Raw genomic sequence first — 16,703 nt, forward strand, 5'->3', positions numbered from 1 at the left:
ATTCCAAAATGGGAAAGAAAAAAAAAAAAAAACACAAAAACACACAAAAAAAAGGAAATTTTGATGTTAAAAGTAACCTGGGAGCGAATTTTTGTGGCGAGTTCCGCCCAGCGTTTCCCGCCCTCCGCTCCTAAAATCGATGCTGGGATTAAAATACATAAAATAAATTAAATAAATTAAATAAAATAAAGGCAAGAATTCAAAGGGCGAGCTCAAAATTAGGAGTTAAACGGAATAAAAGATTTTGGCTTTTTATTATTATTATTATTATTTTTAATTGGAAACCCCGAATTCACCTCGCGGAGTTTCCTCCCCCTCCTCCTCCCTCCTCCTAAATGAGGAAAAAAATAAAGATATCATTATAAAAAAAAGGAATTTAACGCGCCAGGAATTCGCTGTCTCTATAAAATAAAAAATAAACGAATTTTCGCCTGGCGGGGCCGCATTAAGGCGCGATTGGAATCGTAAATTCCGGAATTGAGGCGGAATCAGCGCTCGGCTCTGCCGGGAATGAGATTTCCCCCAACTCCGGGAAAAAAAAGAGAAAAAAAAAAGAAAAAAGGAAGAAAATTTGATTGGGCCATAAAAAGCTGGAATGGGCCGATATTTCTTATTGCAGGCGCTTTAATTTCGGTAATTCCGGCGCCGGAGCCATTCCGGGATAAAGGAATTGCGAGCGCAGAAATTCCCCTCGAATTAAATCCTCCCATAAAAAGCGGGAGGGGGAGGAAAAAAAATTAAAATATCGCTTTATTTTTAATTTTTTTATCTCCTTTTTTTGCCTCTCGGAACGATGGAGGAGATAAGTGGATGTCACGTCGAGACGGGGAGAAAATAAAGTTATTTTCTCTTTTTTTTTTCGGCTCTTAAGACAAAAAAAGCGGGCGGCAATTCCATCATTTAACTCGGCCGAGATAAATGTCAGGAAAACTCGGCGGATTTGGGGTTTAAAGATGACGGATGGGACACAAAAGCGGCTTTTTTGGAGTTTATTATGATTATTTTTAACCGCTTTGATGAGTTCTCGTCTCTTCCCTCCTCTCGTCCCCTCCAAGCCTTGTACAGATCATTTGAAGCTTTTTTTTTTTAAGAGATAAAGCGGAAAAATCTCGAATTTCCGCCGATTTTTGGGGTGGTTTGGGAGGGCTGAGCTGGCGAAAAAAGGAATAAAAATCACCTTGGTGGAAAAGCTGCACAAACACCCCCAAAATTCGCTTTTTTCGCACAAACCGCGCGTTTCTGGCTGAAAAACCTTTCCCGCCTGCCTTCCACGGGGGAAACACAGAATAATCCTCATTTTTAGGGGTTTTTTCGGGAGGATTTTGGGGGGAAACCTCCAAATTTTGGGGATTTCGGGCAATTCCCGGGATCCCGCCCCTCTAAATTCGCATTTTTGGGGCGTTTTTTGCTTTTCCCAGCCCCGTTCCGGAGCCCGAATCGGGCTGGAAATGCCCCAAAATCCCCAAAATTCCCAAAATTTCCGTCCCCACGCGAGTCCCGAATTCCTGCGCTGCCCAATTTCTCCTTTTTCCCTTTTTTCCCCCGTTTTTTCCCCATTTTTTCCCTTTTTTCCTTCCCTTTCCCAGAGCCAGGATTAAAATCCCGGCGGGGTTGGGATCAGGGAATTTTCTCCATCACTTAAAAAACGCGGAGAGAGGGGGAAAATTGGGAAAAATGAGGAAAATTCGGTGTAAAAGGCGGATCCGAGGGAATTTTGGGGAATTTTGGGGAATATTGGGGAATTTTGGGGAATATTTGGGAATTTTGGGGAATATTTGGGAATTTTCCTCCTCCTGGGGAAGGAGAGCCCCGGAGGCGCCGGCGCGAGAATTTCGGGAATAAAATAAATGGGAATAAAATAAATTGGAATTAAATTAAAACCTCGTAAAAATGGGATGAAGGAGAAGTGAAAGGGATAAAACATAAAGGATTAACAGTGGGGGAAATCCGGATTATTATTAATTATTATTATTAATAATGATATTAATAAAGCTCTTTCCGTGCTGTCCATAGGGGAAGAAAGGAGAATAAAAGGAAAAAATTTTGATTTTTCGCCACCGGGAAGGGGAAAAGAAAAGAACCAAGCAAGGAGAGAATAAATGAATAATTCAATAATTAAAGAATTCCATGGAAACGCCGCATTCCCATTCCATTTTTATTATTCTTATTTTCCTTCCCCTTTTATATTTTTGGGGAATTTCCCACCGGGAACGGGACCGGACCCGAAATCGCCGCGATTTTACCCAAAATTCGGCTCCATCCCGGATTTTTCCCCAAAAAAATTCCCAAATTTCCCCCCCCCGCTTTCCCAGCCCTCCCAGAGGCGACAAAAAAGCTCCGAAACGCCGAAATCTTTCAATATTTGGATTTTATTGGGATTTTTCCCCGCAGCTCCGAGCGGACAATTAACAGCAGAATTAATTAGGTTTGGGGTTTTTTAATTTCCTGCCCCTCTCGCAGGGGGAATCCTCCAGAAAGGACCCAAAAATTCGGATTTTTGCCCCAAAACGGCGCTGCGGGCCGGAGGTGATTCCGGGGGCGGAACGCGCTCGTTTGAGTCCTCTTAATTATTTAATTGCGATTATAATTGGCGGTGACGTCATGTCTCGCGGATACAATGCAGCCCACGCCGGCCAGAGGTGCCTTCGTTTTTTGGGTTTTTTTTCCTTTTTTTTCCCCTTTTTTCCCTTTTTTCCCCCTTTTTCCCCTTTTTAAACGATATTTTTGTCTCAAAATCCACAGGCGGAACACGCAGAACCACGAGGCCGCTTTGGAATTTTTGGCTCATTTTTATTCTTTAATTATCATCATTATCATCATTATTTTGTACATAAAACAAACGACGATTTTTCTTGATTTTGAATTTTTTTTTGATTTTTTTCCGTTTTATTTCCATTTTTTTTTTCCGAGCATGAACAGATAAAAGTCAAGACAAATAGATAATAACTCTACATTCAGTGCAATTGAGTCCTACGCTACTTTATAAGCACAATAAAATAATAAAATAATACAATACTGTGCGTTCTCAACTAGGCAGTTTCAGTTGTTGGGAATTTTTTTTTTTTTTTTTGCATTTTATTATTTTTTTTAATTTTATTTTTCATCATCATCATCATCAATTCATCATTTCCAAGAAAATAAAGCAGCAACAAACGACAATAAAACCGCGTTACAAATACTTCCAAAGCATGACTCCTTCTATAGGTAGTGATAAGTACAATACAAGGTTGGGGTTATTTTTTTATTATTTTTTCTTTATTTATTATTATTATTTATTAATTATTAATAATTTTTTTTGTATTTTTTTTGGCTACTTAGTAGCCCCTGCATCAGGGCCGCTCGCTCTCCCTCCCTGGCGGGTTTTTTTTTAATTTTAAATAATAATAAAAAAGAAAATTCGGAGCGAAAATGTGGATTTCTGCAAGGCCCTGGTTGCTTAATTAGGCTCGATAATTAAATTATTGCAGGTTTTCCCTTCTAGGTAGTACAGGAAGAACTTCGAGTGCTGGCGGGCAGCGCCTGGAAAACGCGGGGAAAACGGGAAAAAATGGGGGGAAAACGGGAAAAAACGGGAAAAACGGGAAAAAAACCGGGAAAAACGCGGGAAAAACAGGGAAAAACGCGGGAAAAAAAACACGGAAAACGGGAAAAACACGGGAAAAATTCAAGGGTGGGTGCGCGGCTTGGCCTGGCCAGGAATTCCCAAAATTCCCCAAAAATCAGGGATGGATTCGGGGCTGAGCCAGGTGAGGAGAAATGGAAAATTCCAGGGAAAATCTGGGAAAAGGTCCTTAAAAACCCCTGAAAAATCCAAATATTCCCCCAAAGGAACCCAAAGAAAGGCGGGACAAAGTCAAAGGTGTTGAATAAACCCGAATTTGGGCACGAGAGGGGAAATTTCAATTCCAGCCCGGTTCGGGGTTGGAATAATTCACAGAATTTCAGTTTGAATCCTGAGTTTTGACCCATTTTTTATTGCGTTTATGGAGTTAAATAATAAAAAAAGAACGGGTGAAAAAACCATGAAAAAGGGAAATTTCTGCGCTAATAAAAAAGAATTTCTCCCAATCCGAATTTGGGACATTTCCCTTGGAGTGGATCTTTTCAGCTGCATAATTTCATTTTTAATGCGAATATTTCCCTCCCCTCATTTGTGGAAATAAAAAAGGAGGGGTGGAAAAAGCAGGAAAAAGGGAAATTTCTGTGCTGATAAAAAAAGGGTCCCAGATTTGGGGGGTTTCACTCCCAGCCGGGATTAAGGACTCAGAATTTCATTTTTAATCCGATTTTCCCCCTTAATTATGAAAGAAAAAAGGGGAGGAAATGGATTTTTAAAGGAGGGGAAATGGAGGGGGAAAAGGAGAAAGAAAGGGAGAAAAATGAGAAAAAAGGGGGAAATGATTAAATAAAGGGGAAATGATAAAAAAGGGGGAATTTGAAAAGGGATTTATAAAAAGGGGGAGAAGGAGAAAAAAAAGGGGGAAATTATTAAAGAAAGGGAGGAAATTATAAAAAATGGGGGATATAAAAAAGGAGGGAGGGGGATTATAAATAATGGGGAAAAATATAAAAAAGGGGGGAAAGGAGGAAAAAGGGGGGGAAAGGATTAAAATAAAGGGGAAAATGATTTTTAAAAGGGAGGAAAAAATGATTTTAAAAGGGAAAAATGGAGGGGGAAATGAGGGGATAAAGGAGGGAAAAAAATGAGGGGAAATGGAGGAAAACGGAATAAAATAAGATGGAAAATGATTTTTAAAAGGTGGAAAAGGGAATTTAAAAGGTGGAAAAGGGAATTTAAAAGGTGGAAAAGGGAATTTAAAAGGGGGGAAAAGGATTTTAAAAGGGGGAGAAAAGGATTTTAAAGGAGGAAAAAGGATTTTAAAAGGGGAAAAAGGATTTTAAAGGGGGAAAAAGGGATTTTAAAAGGGGGAAAAAGGATTTTAAAAGGGGAAAAAGGATTTTAAAAGGGGGGGAAAAGGGATTTTAAAAGGGGGAAAAAAGGGATTTTAAAAGGGGGGAAAAAGGGATTTTAAAAGGGGGAAAAAGGATTTTAAAAGGGGAAAAAAGGATTTTAAAAGGGGGGAAAAAGGGATTTTAAAGGGAAAAAAGGATTTTAAAGGGGGGAAAAAGGGATTTTAAAAGGGGGAAAAAAGGATTTTGAAAGGGGAAAAAAGGATTTTGAAAGGGGAAAAAGGGATTTTAAAAGGGGGAAAAAAGGATTTTTAAAGGGGAAAAAGCTAAAACCACGGCAGGAATAAGGGAAATGTGTGAGACAATAAAAATAAGCTAAAAAGGGCTGGAAGTGGTGACAGGTAGTTACTGCCGGCCTGAGCCTCTCCATTCGAAACTCCATAAAAGCAAATGACCGTCGTAAACATCCCGATTTATCTTCTGCCATAAAATCAAAAAAATAAAAGCAAAAGCGCCGCTTCAAGGGTGGGGCCGGGCTGGGTTTGGGGGGAAAAAGGAAAAGGAAAATAAAAAATCCGACGCGACTGGGACTCGGTGTTTAGGGGGGGAAGAGGGGGGAAAGTGGAATTAAAATAATAATAAAAAATATAAAGGATTCGACGCGACTGGGATTGGATGTTTGGAGGGGGGGAAAGTCAAATTAAAAAAATAAATATATAAAAAATCCGACGCGATTGGGACTCGGTGTTTGGGAGGGGGAAATAGGGGAAACAATTAAATAAAAGAAATATATATATATATAAATCCGACGCAACTGGGACTCAATGACACGGCGTTTGGGGGGAGTAAAAAACCTCAATAAAATAAAATAAAAATAAAAATAAAAATTCCGACGCAACTGGGACTCAATGACACAACTTTTGGGGTAGGAAAAAAAACCTCAAAAAATAAAAATAAAATAGAAATAAAATAAAAATAAAAATTCCGACGCAACCGGGACTCGATGACACAACTTTGGATAGGAAAAAAACCCTCAAAAAATAAAAATAAAATAAAAATAAAAATTCCGACGCAACCGGGACTCAATGACACAACTTTGGATAGGAAAAAAACCCTCAAAAAATAAAATAAAAATAAAAATAAAATAAAAATTCCGACGCGAGCGGGACTCAATGACACAACTTTGGGCGGCTAAAAAAAACTCAAAAAAATAAAATAAAATAGAAATAAAAATTCCGACGCAAGCAGAGCTCAATGACACAACTTTGGATAGGAAAAAAAACCTCAAAAAATAAAATAAAAATAAAAATAAAAATAAAAATAAAAATTCCGACGCGAGCCGGGCTCAGTCCTTGCTCTCCTCCTTCTCCTCCTCCTCCTTCTCCTCCTCCTCGTTGCCTTCCTCGTCGTTTTTCTCCTCGTCGCGCCCTGCCCCGGGCAGTTTGTCCTTGTTGTTCTCCTTTTTCCACTTCATGCGCCGGTTCTGGAACCAAATTTTCACCTGGCGCTCGCTGAGCCCCAGCGCGTGCGAGACCTCGATGCGCCTCTTGCGCGTCAGGTACGGGTTAAATAAAAATTCCTTCTCCAGCTCCAGCGTCTGGTAGCGGCTGTAGGTCTGGCGCCCGCTGCGCCGGCCCGGGGCTGCCGGAAAAGGGGAGGAAATGTTAAAAAGAAGGAGGAAAAATGGAAAAAATTGTGATTTTTCCCATAAAAATCTGATTTTTTTACAAGGAGTTATGGTCAGGTGAAGGCGCGCGGAAAAGCGGTCAAAGGGATGGAGAGGAGGCAAGAGAATAAACAATAAAGATGTTGGTAAGGGTTGGGAATTATTTAAAAAGCACCTCAAAAATAAAGAATAAATATGTTGGAAATGATTGAAAATTATATTTAAAAAACAACCCAAAAAATAAATAATAAATATGTTGGACAGGCTTGGAAATGATTGAAAATTATATTTAAAAAACAACCCAAAAAAAAAAAAAAAGTTGGAAATTATTGAAAATTATATTAAAAAAACCCCCAAAAATAAAGAATAAATATGTTGGACAGGCTTGGAAATGATTGAAAATTATATTAAAAAAACAACCCAAAAAATAAAGAATAAATATGTTGGAAATGATTGAAAATTATATTAAAAAAACAACCCAAAAAATAAAGAATAAATATTTTGGAAAGGTTTGGAAATTATTGAAAGTTATAAATAATAAAGCACCCCAAAAAATAAAGAATAAACACATTGGAAAACCTTGGAAATTATAAAAAACGCACCCCAATAAACAAACAGTAAATACGGTGATAAGGCTTGGGAATTATTAAAAGAACACCCCAAAAAAAGAAATAATAAACGTGTTGGAAAGCCTTGAAAATTCTTGAAAATTATAAAATAAAGCACCCCAAACCCAAAGAATCAGATGGTGAAAAACCCTCAAGGTAATAAAAAACATCACGAGGACAAACAGTGAACACGGTGATAAGGCTGGGAAATTTTATTTTAAATAAAGCACCCAAAAAATAAAGAATAAACACGTTGGAAAGGCTTGGAAATTATAAAAAAAGCACCTAAAAAACCCCAAAGAATAACACGGTGAAAAGCCCTGAAAATATAAAAAAAAGCCCCCCAAAAAAGCGCACCCCAAAACCAAACAAATTTTTAAAACCACATTGGAAAGCCCTGAAAATAATAATGATAATTTAAAAATCCCATCACAAAAAGGACCCCAAAACAAACAGAAAAACCCCAGTGATAAACCCTGAAAAATAAAAAAAAAGACAAAAACCCACCCCAAAATCAAACCAAACAGAAAAAAACCTCAAATTCCTCCAAAGAAACCCTTAAAACCCCTCAAAAAAAAAAACCCAGCCCCAAAATGCAGCAAAACCACCCCAAAAAATCACAAAACACCCCAAAAACAGAACAAAACTCCCCAAAAAATCACAAAACACCCCAAAAACAGAACAAAACTCCCCAAAAAATCACAAAACCCCCCAAAACCAACACAAAGGACCCCAAACCTCGCTCTGCCCCCTCCGGTGGGGTAAAACCCCCGATAATTTGAATTTTTCACCCTTTTTTCCCCCCTCCCCGGTGTTTGCCCCGTTCTCAGCCCCCTCTCACCCGGTTTTACCCTTTTTTCCCTTTTTTCACCCCATTTTACTCCATTTTCACCCCTTTTCTGCCCCTTTCTTGTCTCCTTTTTGCCCTTTTTTGCCCCTTTTCACCTCTTTTTTCACCCTTTTCTCCACCTTTTCTCGGCCCTTTCTCACCCCCTTTTTTGCCCTTTTCTCACCCATTTCTCACCCCCTTTTTTGCCCTTTTCTCACCCATTTTTCACCCCTTTTTCACCCCTTTTTCGCCCCTTTTTCACCCTTTTTTCGCCCCTTTTTCGCCCTTTTTTCGCCCATTTTTCGTCCTTTTTCTCACTTTTTTTAACCCTTTCTCACCCTTTTTTCACCCCCCTTTCACCCTTTTCTCTCCTCTTTCTCCCCCATCTTTTGCCCCTTTTTAACCCCTTTCTCCTCCAACTCCCCCCTCTTTTTTTTCCCCTTTTTTCCCATTTTTCCCTTTTTTTTCCCCATTTTTCTGCCCAGAACCATCTCGGCCCCGTGGGTTCCCAGCTCACGCACAAAGACCCTTCCCAAGGGGGCCTGGGGGGATCCAGGGCTGGGCAAATCCCAAAAAAACCCGAATTTTCCATGGAAAAACCCTCGGCAGCCTCTCCAGTCCTGCTTATTTTTAATTATTATATTTTATTTTATTAAAATTTCTCCTCTTTCTTTCTTTCTTTCCCCTTTTCTCCTTTTCTCTCCTTTTTTCTCTCATTTTTCTCTCCTTTTTTTCTCATTTTTGTCTCATTTTTCTCCTTTTTTCTCTCATTTTTCTCCTTTTTTCTCTCATTTTTCTCCTTTTTTCTCTCCTTTCTTATCTCATTTTTCTCCCTTTTTCCTCTCTTTCCCCTCATTCTTTCTCTTTCTTTCCTCCTTTTCCCATTTTCCTGCCCTTTACCCTCTTTTTCCCTTTTCCCCTCTTTCTTTCCTTTTTTTTCCCTTTTCCCTTTTTCCCCTTTTCCCCTCATTCTCTCTTTACCCCTTTATTCCCTCTTTTATTTTCCTTTTTCCTCCCTTTTCCCCCCATTTTTCCCCTTTTTCCCCTTTTCTCCTTCCTTTCTTCCCTTTTTCTCCATTTTTTCCCCTTTTCCCTTCATTTTCCCCTCCCCAAACACCCCAAATTTTTTTTTTCCTTTTCCGCACATTTCACCCCAAAACGCGGGAAGGGAGGGGGGAGCGGAGCTGGGCGCTCCTTTTTGCCCAAATTCCTTCAAATTCCGGATTTTCTCTCCTCAAAAATAAAATAAAATAAAATAAAATAAAAGAACAATCCCAGAGCCGCGGATTTTTCCTTGCTCAAACCCCGGGGATTTTTCAGGAAAAAATAAAACAAAAATTCAGGAGGAACAGATACAGAGAAAGGGGGGAAAAAAGAGAAAAAATCGAAATAAATGAGGGGAAAAAATTAAAAATAATTTCAAAAAAAGAGAGGAGTGCAGCCGCTGCCCTTCCTCCGGCGCTAATGAGAAAATCAATTTATTTTGGGGGAAAAAAGCGGCGGATCCGGCCGGAGCTGCGGCCCCGCGGGTCAAAGCTCGGAGAAATAAATAACCGAGATTTCCTCCGGGCCGCGTCCTCCCCGCAGCCACAATTCCTCTTTTATTATTATTTTTTCCCCTTTTTTGGGGTTATTTTAGACGCTCTGATTTTTTTTTCAGGTTTTGCCGGGTTTTTTTTTTTCAGGTGGGGCTGGGGGAGGAATAAAAACCTTTTTTGGGGGATCTCGCCCTAAAATCGCCCCGCGCCCCTCACATGGTTTGAATTAGCAGCGCGCACAACCCGGAGCTGAAATTTGAATTATTCCCCTCCTTTCCCACCCGTTTTTCCGGGCTCAAAGCTGCCGGGTTATTTTGAATTTCCCACTCTTTTTTATTCTTTTTTTTTAGGGTTTATTTTTAATCCTCCGCAGCCCCAGGCGGAGATTTTTGGGTTTGTTTGGGTTTTGTTTTTTTTTTTATTTTTGCCCCTCCCAGCTGCAACTTTTCCTCTGGAGGCGTGAGGGAACAATGAGAGCAATAACAATTAAAAGAAATAAATACATATCTGTATAAATATTAGGAATTCCCCCGGCCGAGGTCCCCGCCTCTCTCCCGGCGGTTAAAAAAGCGCATTTTTGACATTTTTGACATTTTTGACATTTTAAAGAGCGCTGCTCTTATCAGCTCGCAAAGAACCTCGCGGGAGCCGTTTCTTCCTGCGATCCTGCAGGAAAGCCATAAAAAAACCCTAAAAAGACCCCAAGTTTTACTTTTAGAGCCATTTCAGCTCTTTTTAAAATTTTATTTTTGCAGGGAATCCCCTGGGTTTGTTTTGGTAAAAAAATAAAATCGAGCGAGGGGCTGGGGGCGCGTTCGAGCCGAGGTTATTAAAGTTATTTTTATATAAATGGAAATATAAAAATATTTATGGGGAAGTGGGGCTGGGGAGAGGTCGGAGTTCGGGGAGAAGAGGCCGGAATTTGGGGATAAAACTCGGGATTTTGGGACGAGGCATCAGAATTTTAAAGGCCGGGTTTTTGGGACAGGAGGTCTGAATTTTGGGGAGAAAAAGCCCGAATTTGGGGCCGGAAGGTCTGAATTTCAGGAGGAGAGGCCGGGATTTTAGGATAGGAGGTCCGAATTTTGAGCTAAAAGGTCCAAATTTTGGGCTAAAAGCTCTGAATTTTGGGCTAAGAGCCCGGAATTTGCGGCTAAGGGGCCGGAATTTGGGGCAAAAAAGTCGAAATTTTGGGTTTAAAGGTCCGAATTTTGGGCTAAAAGCTCTGAATTTTGGGCTAAGAGCCCGGAATTTGGGGCTAAGAGGCCGGAATTTTGGGTTAAAAAGTGGGAATTTGGGGTTAAAAAGTGGGAATTTGGGGTTAAAAAGTGGGAATTTTGGGGTTAAAAAGTGGGAATTCTGCTCAGCACGCGGCATTCCAACACCTCCGCACACACAGACACAAACATCCCCTAAATCAGCCCAAAACCAACCCAAACAACCCCAAACATCACGGAAATAACCCAAACAGCCCAAACCAACCCAAACAGCCCAAATCTCCTTTTCTTTTCTTCTCCTTCCCGCCCTCCTTTCTCTTCTTTTCCCTCCTTTTTCTTTTTTTTTCCTGTTTTTCTCTCTTTTCCCCCAATTCCTCTCCGCTCCCTCCGCCGCCTCTGGTGGCGTCCAAATGACCCAAACCCGACCCGGAAAACCAAACAGCCCCAAAACCGGCCAGAATCACCCCAAAACCGGCCAGAATCACCCCAAAACTGATCTGAATCACCCCAAAACCGGCCAGAATCACCCCAAAACTGATCTGAATCACCCCAAAACCGGCCAGAATCACCCCAAAACCGGCCAGAATCACCCCAAAACTGACCCGAATCACCCCAAAACCGGCCAGAATCACCCCAAATCTGACCCGAATCACCCCAAATCTGACCCGAATCACCCCAAAACCGGCCAGAATCACCCCAAATCTGACCCGAATCACCCCAAAACTGACCCGAATCACCCCAAATCTGACCCGAATCACCCCAAAACCGACCAGAATCACCCCAAAACCGACCAGAATCACCCCAAATCTGACCCAAATCTGACCCAATCAGCCCCCAAATCAACCCAAACCTGACCTGAACAGCACCAAAACCAACCCCAACCCCAACCCAACCCCAAAGCCACCAGAAACAACCCAAAAACACCAAAAACAACCCAAAACCAGCCCCGGACCTGCCAAAACCAACCCGAACCCGACCCGAACGGCACCAAGAGAACCCCGGACCCAACGAGCCCCAAAATAAACCCAAATAAACCCAAATAAACCCAAACAAACCCAAATAAACCCAAATAAACCCAAAATAAACCCAAATAAACCCAAATAAACCCAAAATAAACCCAAAATAAACCCAAAATAAACCCCAAATAAACCCCAAATCCAACAAAAAGAACCCAAACTGACCCAAAACCAACCCTGAGCACAACGAGCCCCAAATAAACCCCAAATAAACCCCAAATAAACCCAAAATAAAACCCAAACCCGGCCCGAGCAGCACCGGAACCAACCCCGGACCCAACGAGCCCCAAAGCAACGGGACTCGAGGCATTAAAAAAAAACCCAAATAAACGAAACCCTCCGGTCTCCCCAAAACATTTAAAACACCCCCAAACCAACCCAAATAAATAAATAAATATATTAAAAAAAAAAAAAGCCCACGCGACCGAATAGATAAATAAATAAATAAATATTTTTAAAAGCCCAGACAATCCAAAAATTCATTAATTTAATAAATAATTTAGAAATACCCCAGACCGACCAACCAACCAAACAAACAAATAATTAAATAAATAAGCCCCAAACCAAGGGGAAAAAAAAAAAAAGTTTAAAAATTCCCAAACCAAGCCAAAAAAGGTTAAAAAAAAAAAAAATCCCAACCAAACCAAACAAAAATAAATAGGAAGATAATTTCAAATACCAGGCAAATCAAGCAAACAGATGAATGAATGATTAAATAAATAAATAAATAAAATACAGCTCAAAGCGAGCAAAGAAAGCAATCAAAAAAAAAACCACCAAAAACTAAGAGACCACAAAGACGAGCCGGAACAATAAATAAATAAATGGATAAATAAATAAATAAATAAATAAAATTTAGGAGTGCCCCCGAAGTAACCAAATAAATAAATAAATAAATTTTTAAAAAACCCACGAAAATCACAACAAGAAACAAACAATAAAAATATTCTAGAGAAACCCCTCCCAAAGCGCGCAAAAAAAAATACAAGAAATAGAAGAAAAAAATACCAAAAATAAAAGAAAAAAATACCAAAAAAATTTAGAAAAAATACAAAAATAAAAGAAAATAAATACAAAAAAAATAGAAAAAATACAAAAAAAAAAGAGAAAATAATACCAAAAAAATTAGAAAAAATACCCAAAAAAATAGGAAAAGAATACAAAAAAAGAGAGAAAAAAATACAAAAAAAGAGAGAAAAAAATACAAAAAAAGAGAAAAAAAACCAAAAAAAAAGAAAAAAATACCAAAAAAATATAGAAAAAATACAAAAAAAAAAAAAAAGAAAAAAAATACCAAAAAAAGAAGAAAAAAATACAAAAAATAGGAAAAAAAAGAGAAAATAAATAATTAAAAAAACCCCGCCAAAACAACAACCCGGCAACCGCGCACAGACACAAACAACGACCCCCCCCATGTCCCCCCGTGTCCCCCCGTGTCCCCCCGTGTCCCCCCCATGTCCCCCCGTGTCCCCCCGTGTCCCCTCCCCTCTCACCGTGCGGTCTCATCCAGGGGAACATGAGGCCGGGGGGGGACGCGCCCTGCCCCAGGGGCCCCCCCTGCTGCCCCTCGGCCGCTCCGTTGTTCTTGCAGTCCCCGTAGGGCCCCGCGGGCGCGTCCTGCTGCGGGAACAGCGCGGGCCGCGGCAGCGCCTCGTACCCGTAGAACTTGGAGGCGTCCCCGTGGCACGGGAGCGCGCAGGGCGCGTTCTGCTGGTAGCCCGAGGCCGGCGGGAGCGCGCCCGCGGAGCCGGCGTGGAAGAAGTCCTGGACGTGGTGCGAGGGGTGCTGGAAGGAGGGAGCGGCCGAGCCCGGCCCGTAGAGCACGGCGTGGCCGCGGCCCTGCGGGAAGCGGCAGTCGTAGTACGCGGGCTCCAGCGCGTCGCCGCCTTTGTACTTGGAGAAGAGCGGATTGACGAAGTACGAGCTCATGGCCCGCCCCGCATGCAGGCGCGGCGAGGAAGGTGTGTGTGTGTGTGGGGGAAGAAGGGGAGAGAGAGAGGAAGGGGGAAAAAAAGTGATGCGTCGAAAAAAGAGAAAGAGAAAAAAATTAAATGCGGAAAAAAAGCTGATTTAAAAAGGGTTAAGTGCGGGGGGATTGAGTGTGAAGAGGGTTAAATGTGAAAAGGATTAAATGTAAAAAAAATTAAATGTAGGAAGAATTAAATGCAAAAAAAAAATTAAATGTAGAAAGAATTAAATGCAAAAAAAAATTAAATGTAGAAAGAATTAAATGCAAAATAAAAATTAAATGTAGGAAGAATTAAATACAAAAAAAAATTAAATGCGAAAAAAATTTAATGGAAAAAAATTAAATAAAAAAAATAAATCCGGGAAAAAAGATTAAGCTGGGAAAAATGAAATAAAAAACAAATTAAATACCAAAAAAAAAATTAAATTAAAAAAATTCAATCCGGAAATAAAATTAATCTGAAAAAAAGTAAATTAAAAAAACAATTAAACCCGAAAAAAAGAAGTTAAAATACCAAAAAAAGTAAAGAAAAAAAATTCAATCCGATAATATTGTTATTTTTTTAAAAATCCAAAAATATTATTAGTTTTTTTAAAGTCCAACAATATTATTGTTTTTTGGGGAAAAAATTGATTTTTTGTAGGTAAAAATGTAAAAAAAAATTAAAAGGCGGATTAAAAAAAAAAATTAGTCCCCCAAAAAATGATGATTATTTTTAATTTTTTGTGGGTTTTTTCAGTTTAAAGAAATTTAAATCCGAAAAAAATTATTAATTTTTTTTTATTTAAAAATTGATTTTTGGGGGGTAAAAATTTAAAAAAAATTAAAGGGGGGTTTAAAAAATAATTTTCAAGGGGAAAAAGGAATGAGGTAAAGCCCCCGAAAATGCAGGGGAAAGGCGGGGAAAAAAATTTTAAGAGGAAGGTAAAAGTTATTAAAGGGGGGGGAAAAGACGGAAAAACCCCTGAAAATGCAGGGGAAAGGAGGGGGGGAAAAATTAAGATAGGAGATAAAAATTATAAAAAGAGGGGGAAAAAAAAAAGGAGGAAAAACCGCGGAGAAAAAAGAAGGGGAAAAGGTGGGGGGAAAATGAAAAATAGGAAGGTAAAAATGATAAAAACAGGGGGAAAGGGCGGGAAAATAAAGGGGGAAAGGTGGGGAAAAAATAAAAATAAGAGGTTAAAAAATAATAAAAAGGAGCGGGGGAGGAGGGAAAAACCGAGAAAAATAAGAGGGGAAAAAGGTGGAAAAAATTCCAAATGGGGGTTGAAGAGCGGCGAAAATCAGGGGGGAAAAAAGCGAGAGTGGACTTAAAAATAGGAGGGGGGAAGGGGGAAAAAATATTTAAAATGGGAGTTGGAGCGCGGGGGAGAGCGGGGTGAGAAAGGGAGAGCGGAATTAGAAATAGAGGTGGGAACGGGGGGGGAAAGGCGGAAAAAACGCGAAAAAATAGGAGGGGAAAAGGTGGGAAAAAAAAATCCAACAGGGGTTAAACAGCGGGGAAAAGGAGGGAAAAAAAGGGAAAGGAGGTTTGGAAATACAGGGGGGGAAGGGGGAAAATATAAGGGGGAAAATTAAAAATAGGGGTGTAAAAAAAGGGAATTAAAAAATGGGGGAAAGGGGAGGAATGTAAAAATAAAGGGGAAAAAAAGAGGGGGAGCGGCGGGGAAAGGGTTAAAAGTGACAGCGGAAAAGAGGATTTGGTGGAGGGAAAAAAATGAGGTTTGGAGCTGATTAAAAAAAATAAAATCCGGGTTGGTTCTGGGGAAAAAATAACAATAATAATAATAAAATTCCGGTTGGGTTTAGGGGGGAAAAAATCTGCTTTGGTTGTGGAAAATCAGAATAACAGTGCTAAAAAATCCGGCTCGGTTCTGCAGGAGCGGCGCTTTGATTGTTAAAAAGATTTAAAAAAAAAAAGAGATTTGGTTCTGAGAGGAGCGCGGCGCTTACCCTGATTAAAAAAAAAATCAAAATAAAAAGAAATTCCGGTGTGGTGGCGAAAAGAGCTAGGGTTGATGCTTGGAAAGGCAGCTCTGAGTCTCCAAAAACAATAATAAAAAATAGGTGTAATCCTGGAGAGAAAAACCCACCACCAACAAAAACAAAAACACCGCCTTAACCCTGAAAGAAACGCTGATTAATTTTGCAAAGAAAGGGAGGAAAAATATTTTTAAAAAGGCAAAAAAATCCGCTTTAATTCCTAAAAAAAAATTAAAAAAAAAAAAAAAAGCAAAGCGAGGTTTGTCCCTCTGAAGTCCTGCGCTCTTTTATTTTTTTTTTTAAGAGTGGCTATAATTTTTTTTTCCCTTTTTCTCTCTCTCTCTCTTTTTTTTTTTTTTTTTTTAATTTTTGGTGATTTTTTTGGAGGGTGGCAGTTGTTGGCCGTGTGTTTGGGAGGTGCTGGTGCTGGGTTTTATTTTTGAACCGCGCTCCGGAGGCTCCACGCGGGCTCTGCTCGGCGCTCTTGACTCCTCTCGCGATCTGTCGGGGGCAGAGCGCGCCCTCCCCTCCCTCCCTCCCCTCCCTCCCTCCCTCCCCTCCCGAGCTCTCCTGGAACTCCGCTCCTTCCCTTTCACACCGCAGGCAAATTCCTCAAAATCCCGCCGCTGGGGCTTTTTTTTTGTTTTTTTTTTTTAATCTCCCTTCTTCTTTTTTTTTCCTCCCTTTTTCCCTTTTTTTTTTTTTCTCCCTTCTTTTTTTCTCCTTTTTTTATTTTCTCCCTTCTTTTTTTTTCCTTCTTTTTTGCTCCCTTCTTTTTTTTTCTCCCTTCTTTTTTTTCTCCCTTCTTTTTTTCTCCCTTTTTTTTCTCCTCCCTTCTTTTTTTTTTTCCTTCTCTTTTTCTCCTTTTTTCCATTCCTTTTTTCCATTCCTTTTTTCCATTCCTTTTTTCCCCTTCTTTTTTCCCCCCTTCCTTTTTTCCCCCCTTCCTTTTCTCCCCCTTTCTTT

General features: G+C 40.0%; 1 protein-coding gene across 1 annotated transcript; it reads right to left on the reverse strand.

Annotated features, from left to right (window-relative positions):
- Nucleotides 1–6,215: 6,215 nt before the first annotated feature.
- On the reverse strand, nt 6,216–13,895 carry HOXC8 (homeobox C8). The gene is made up of 2 exons (XM_063420987.1): nt 13,279–13,895; nt 6,216–6,552 (listed from the first exon to the last, which is right to left on the reverse strand). Exons 1-2 carry the CDS (start codon nt 13,712–13,714, stop codon nt 6,257–6,259), a joined length of 732 nt encoding a protein of 243 aa, XP_063277057.1. The 5' UTR covers nt 13,715–13,895; the 3' UTR covers nt 6,216–6,256.
- Nucleotides 13,896–16,703: the final 2,808 nt, after the last annotated feature.

Source organism: Prinia subflava, chromosome 34 (assembly GCF_021018805.1).
Source record: "Prinia subflava isolate CZ2003 ecotype Zambia chromosome 34, Cam_Psub_1.2, whole genome shotgun sequence".
Taxonomy (NCBI): domain Eukaryota; kingdom Metazoa; phylum Chordata; class Aves; order Passeriformes; family Cisticolidae; genus Prinia; species Prinia subflava.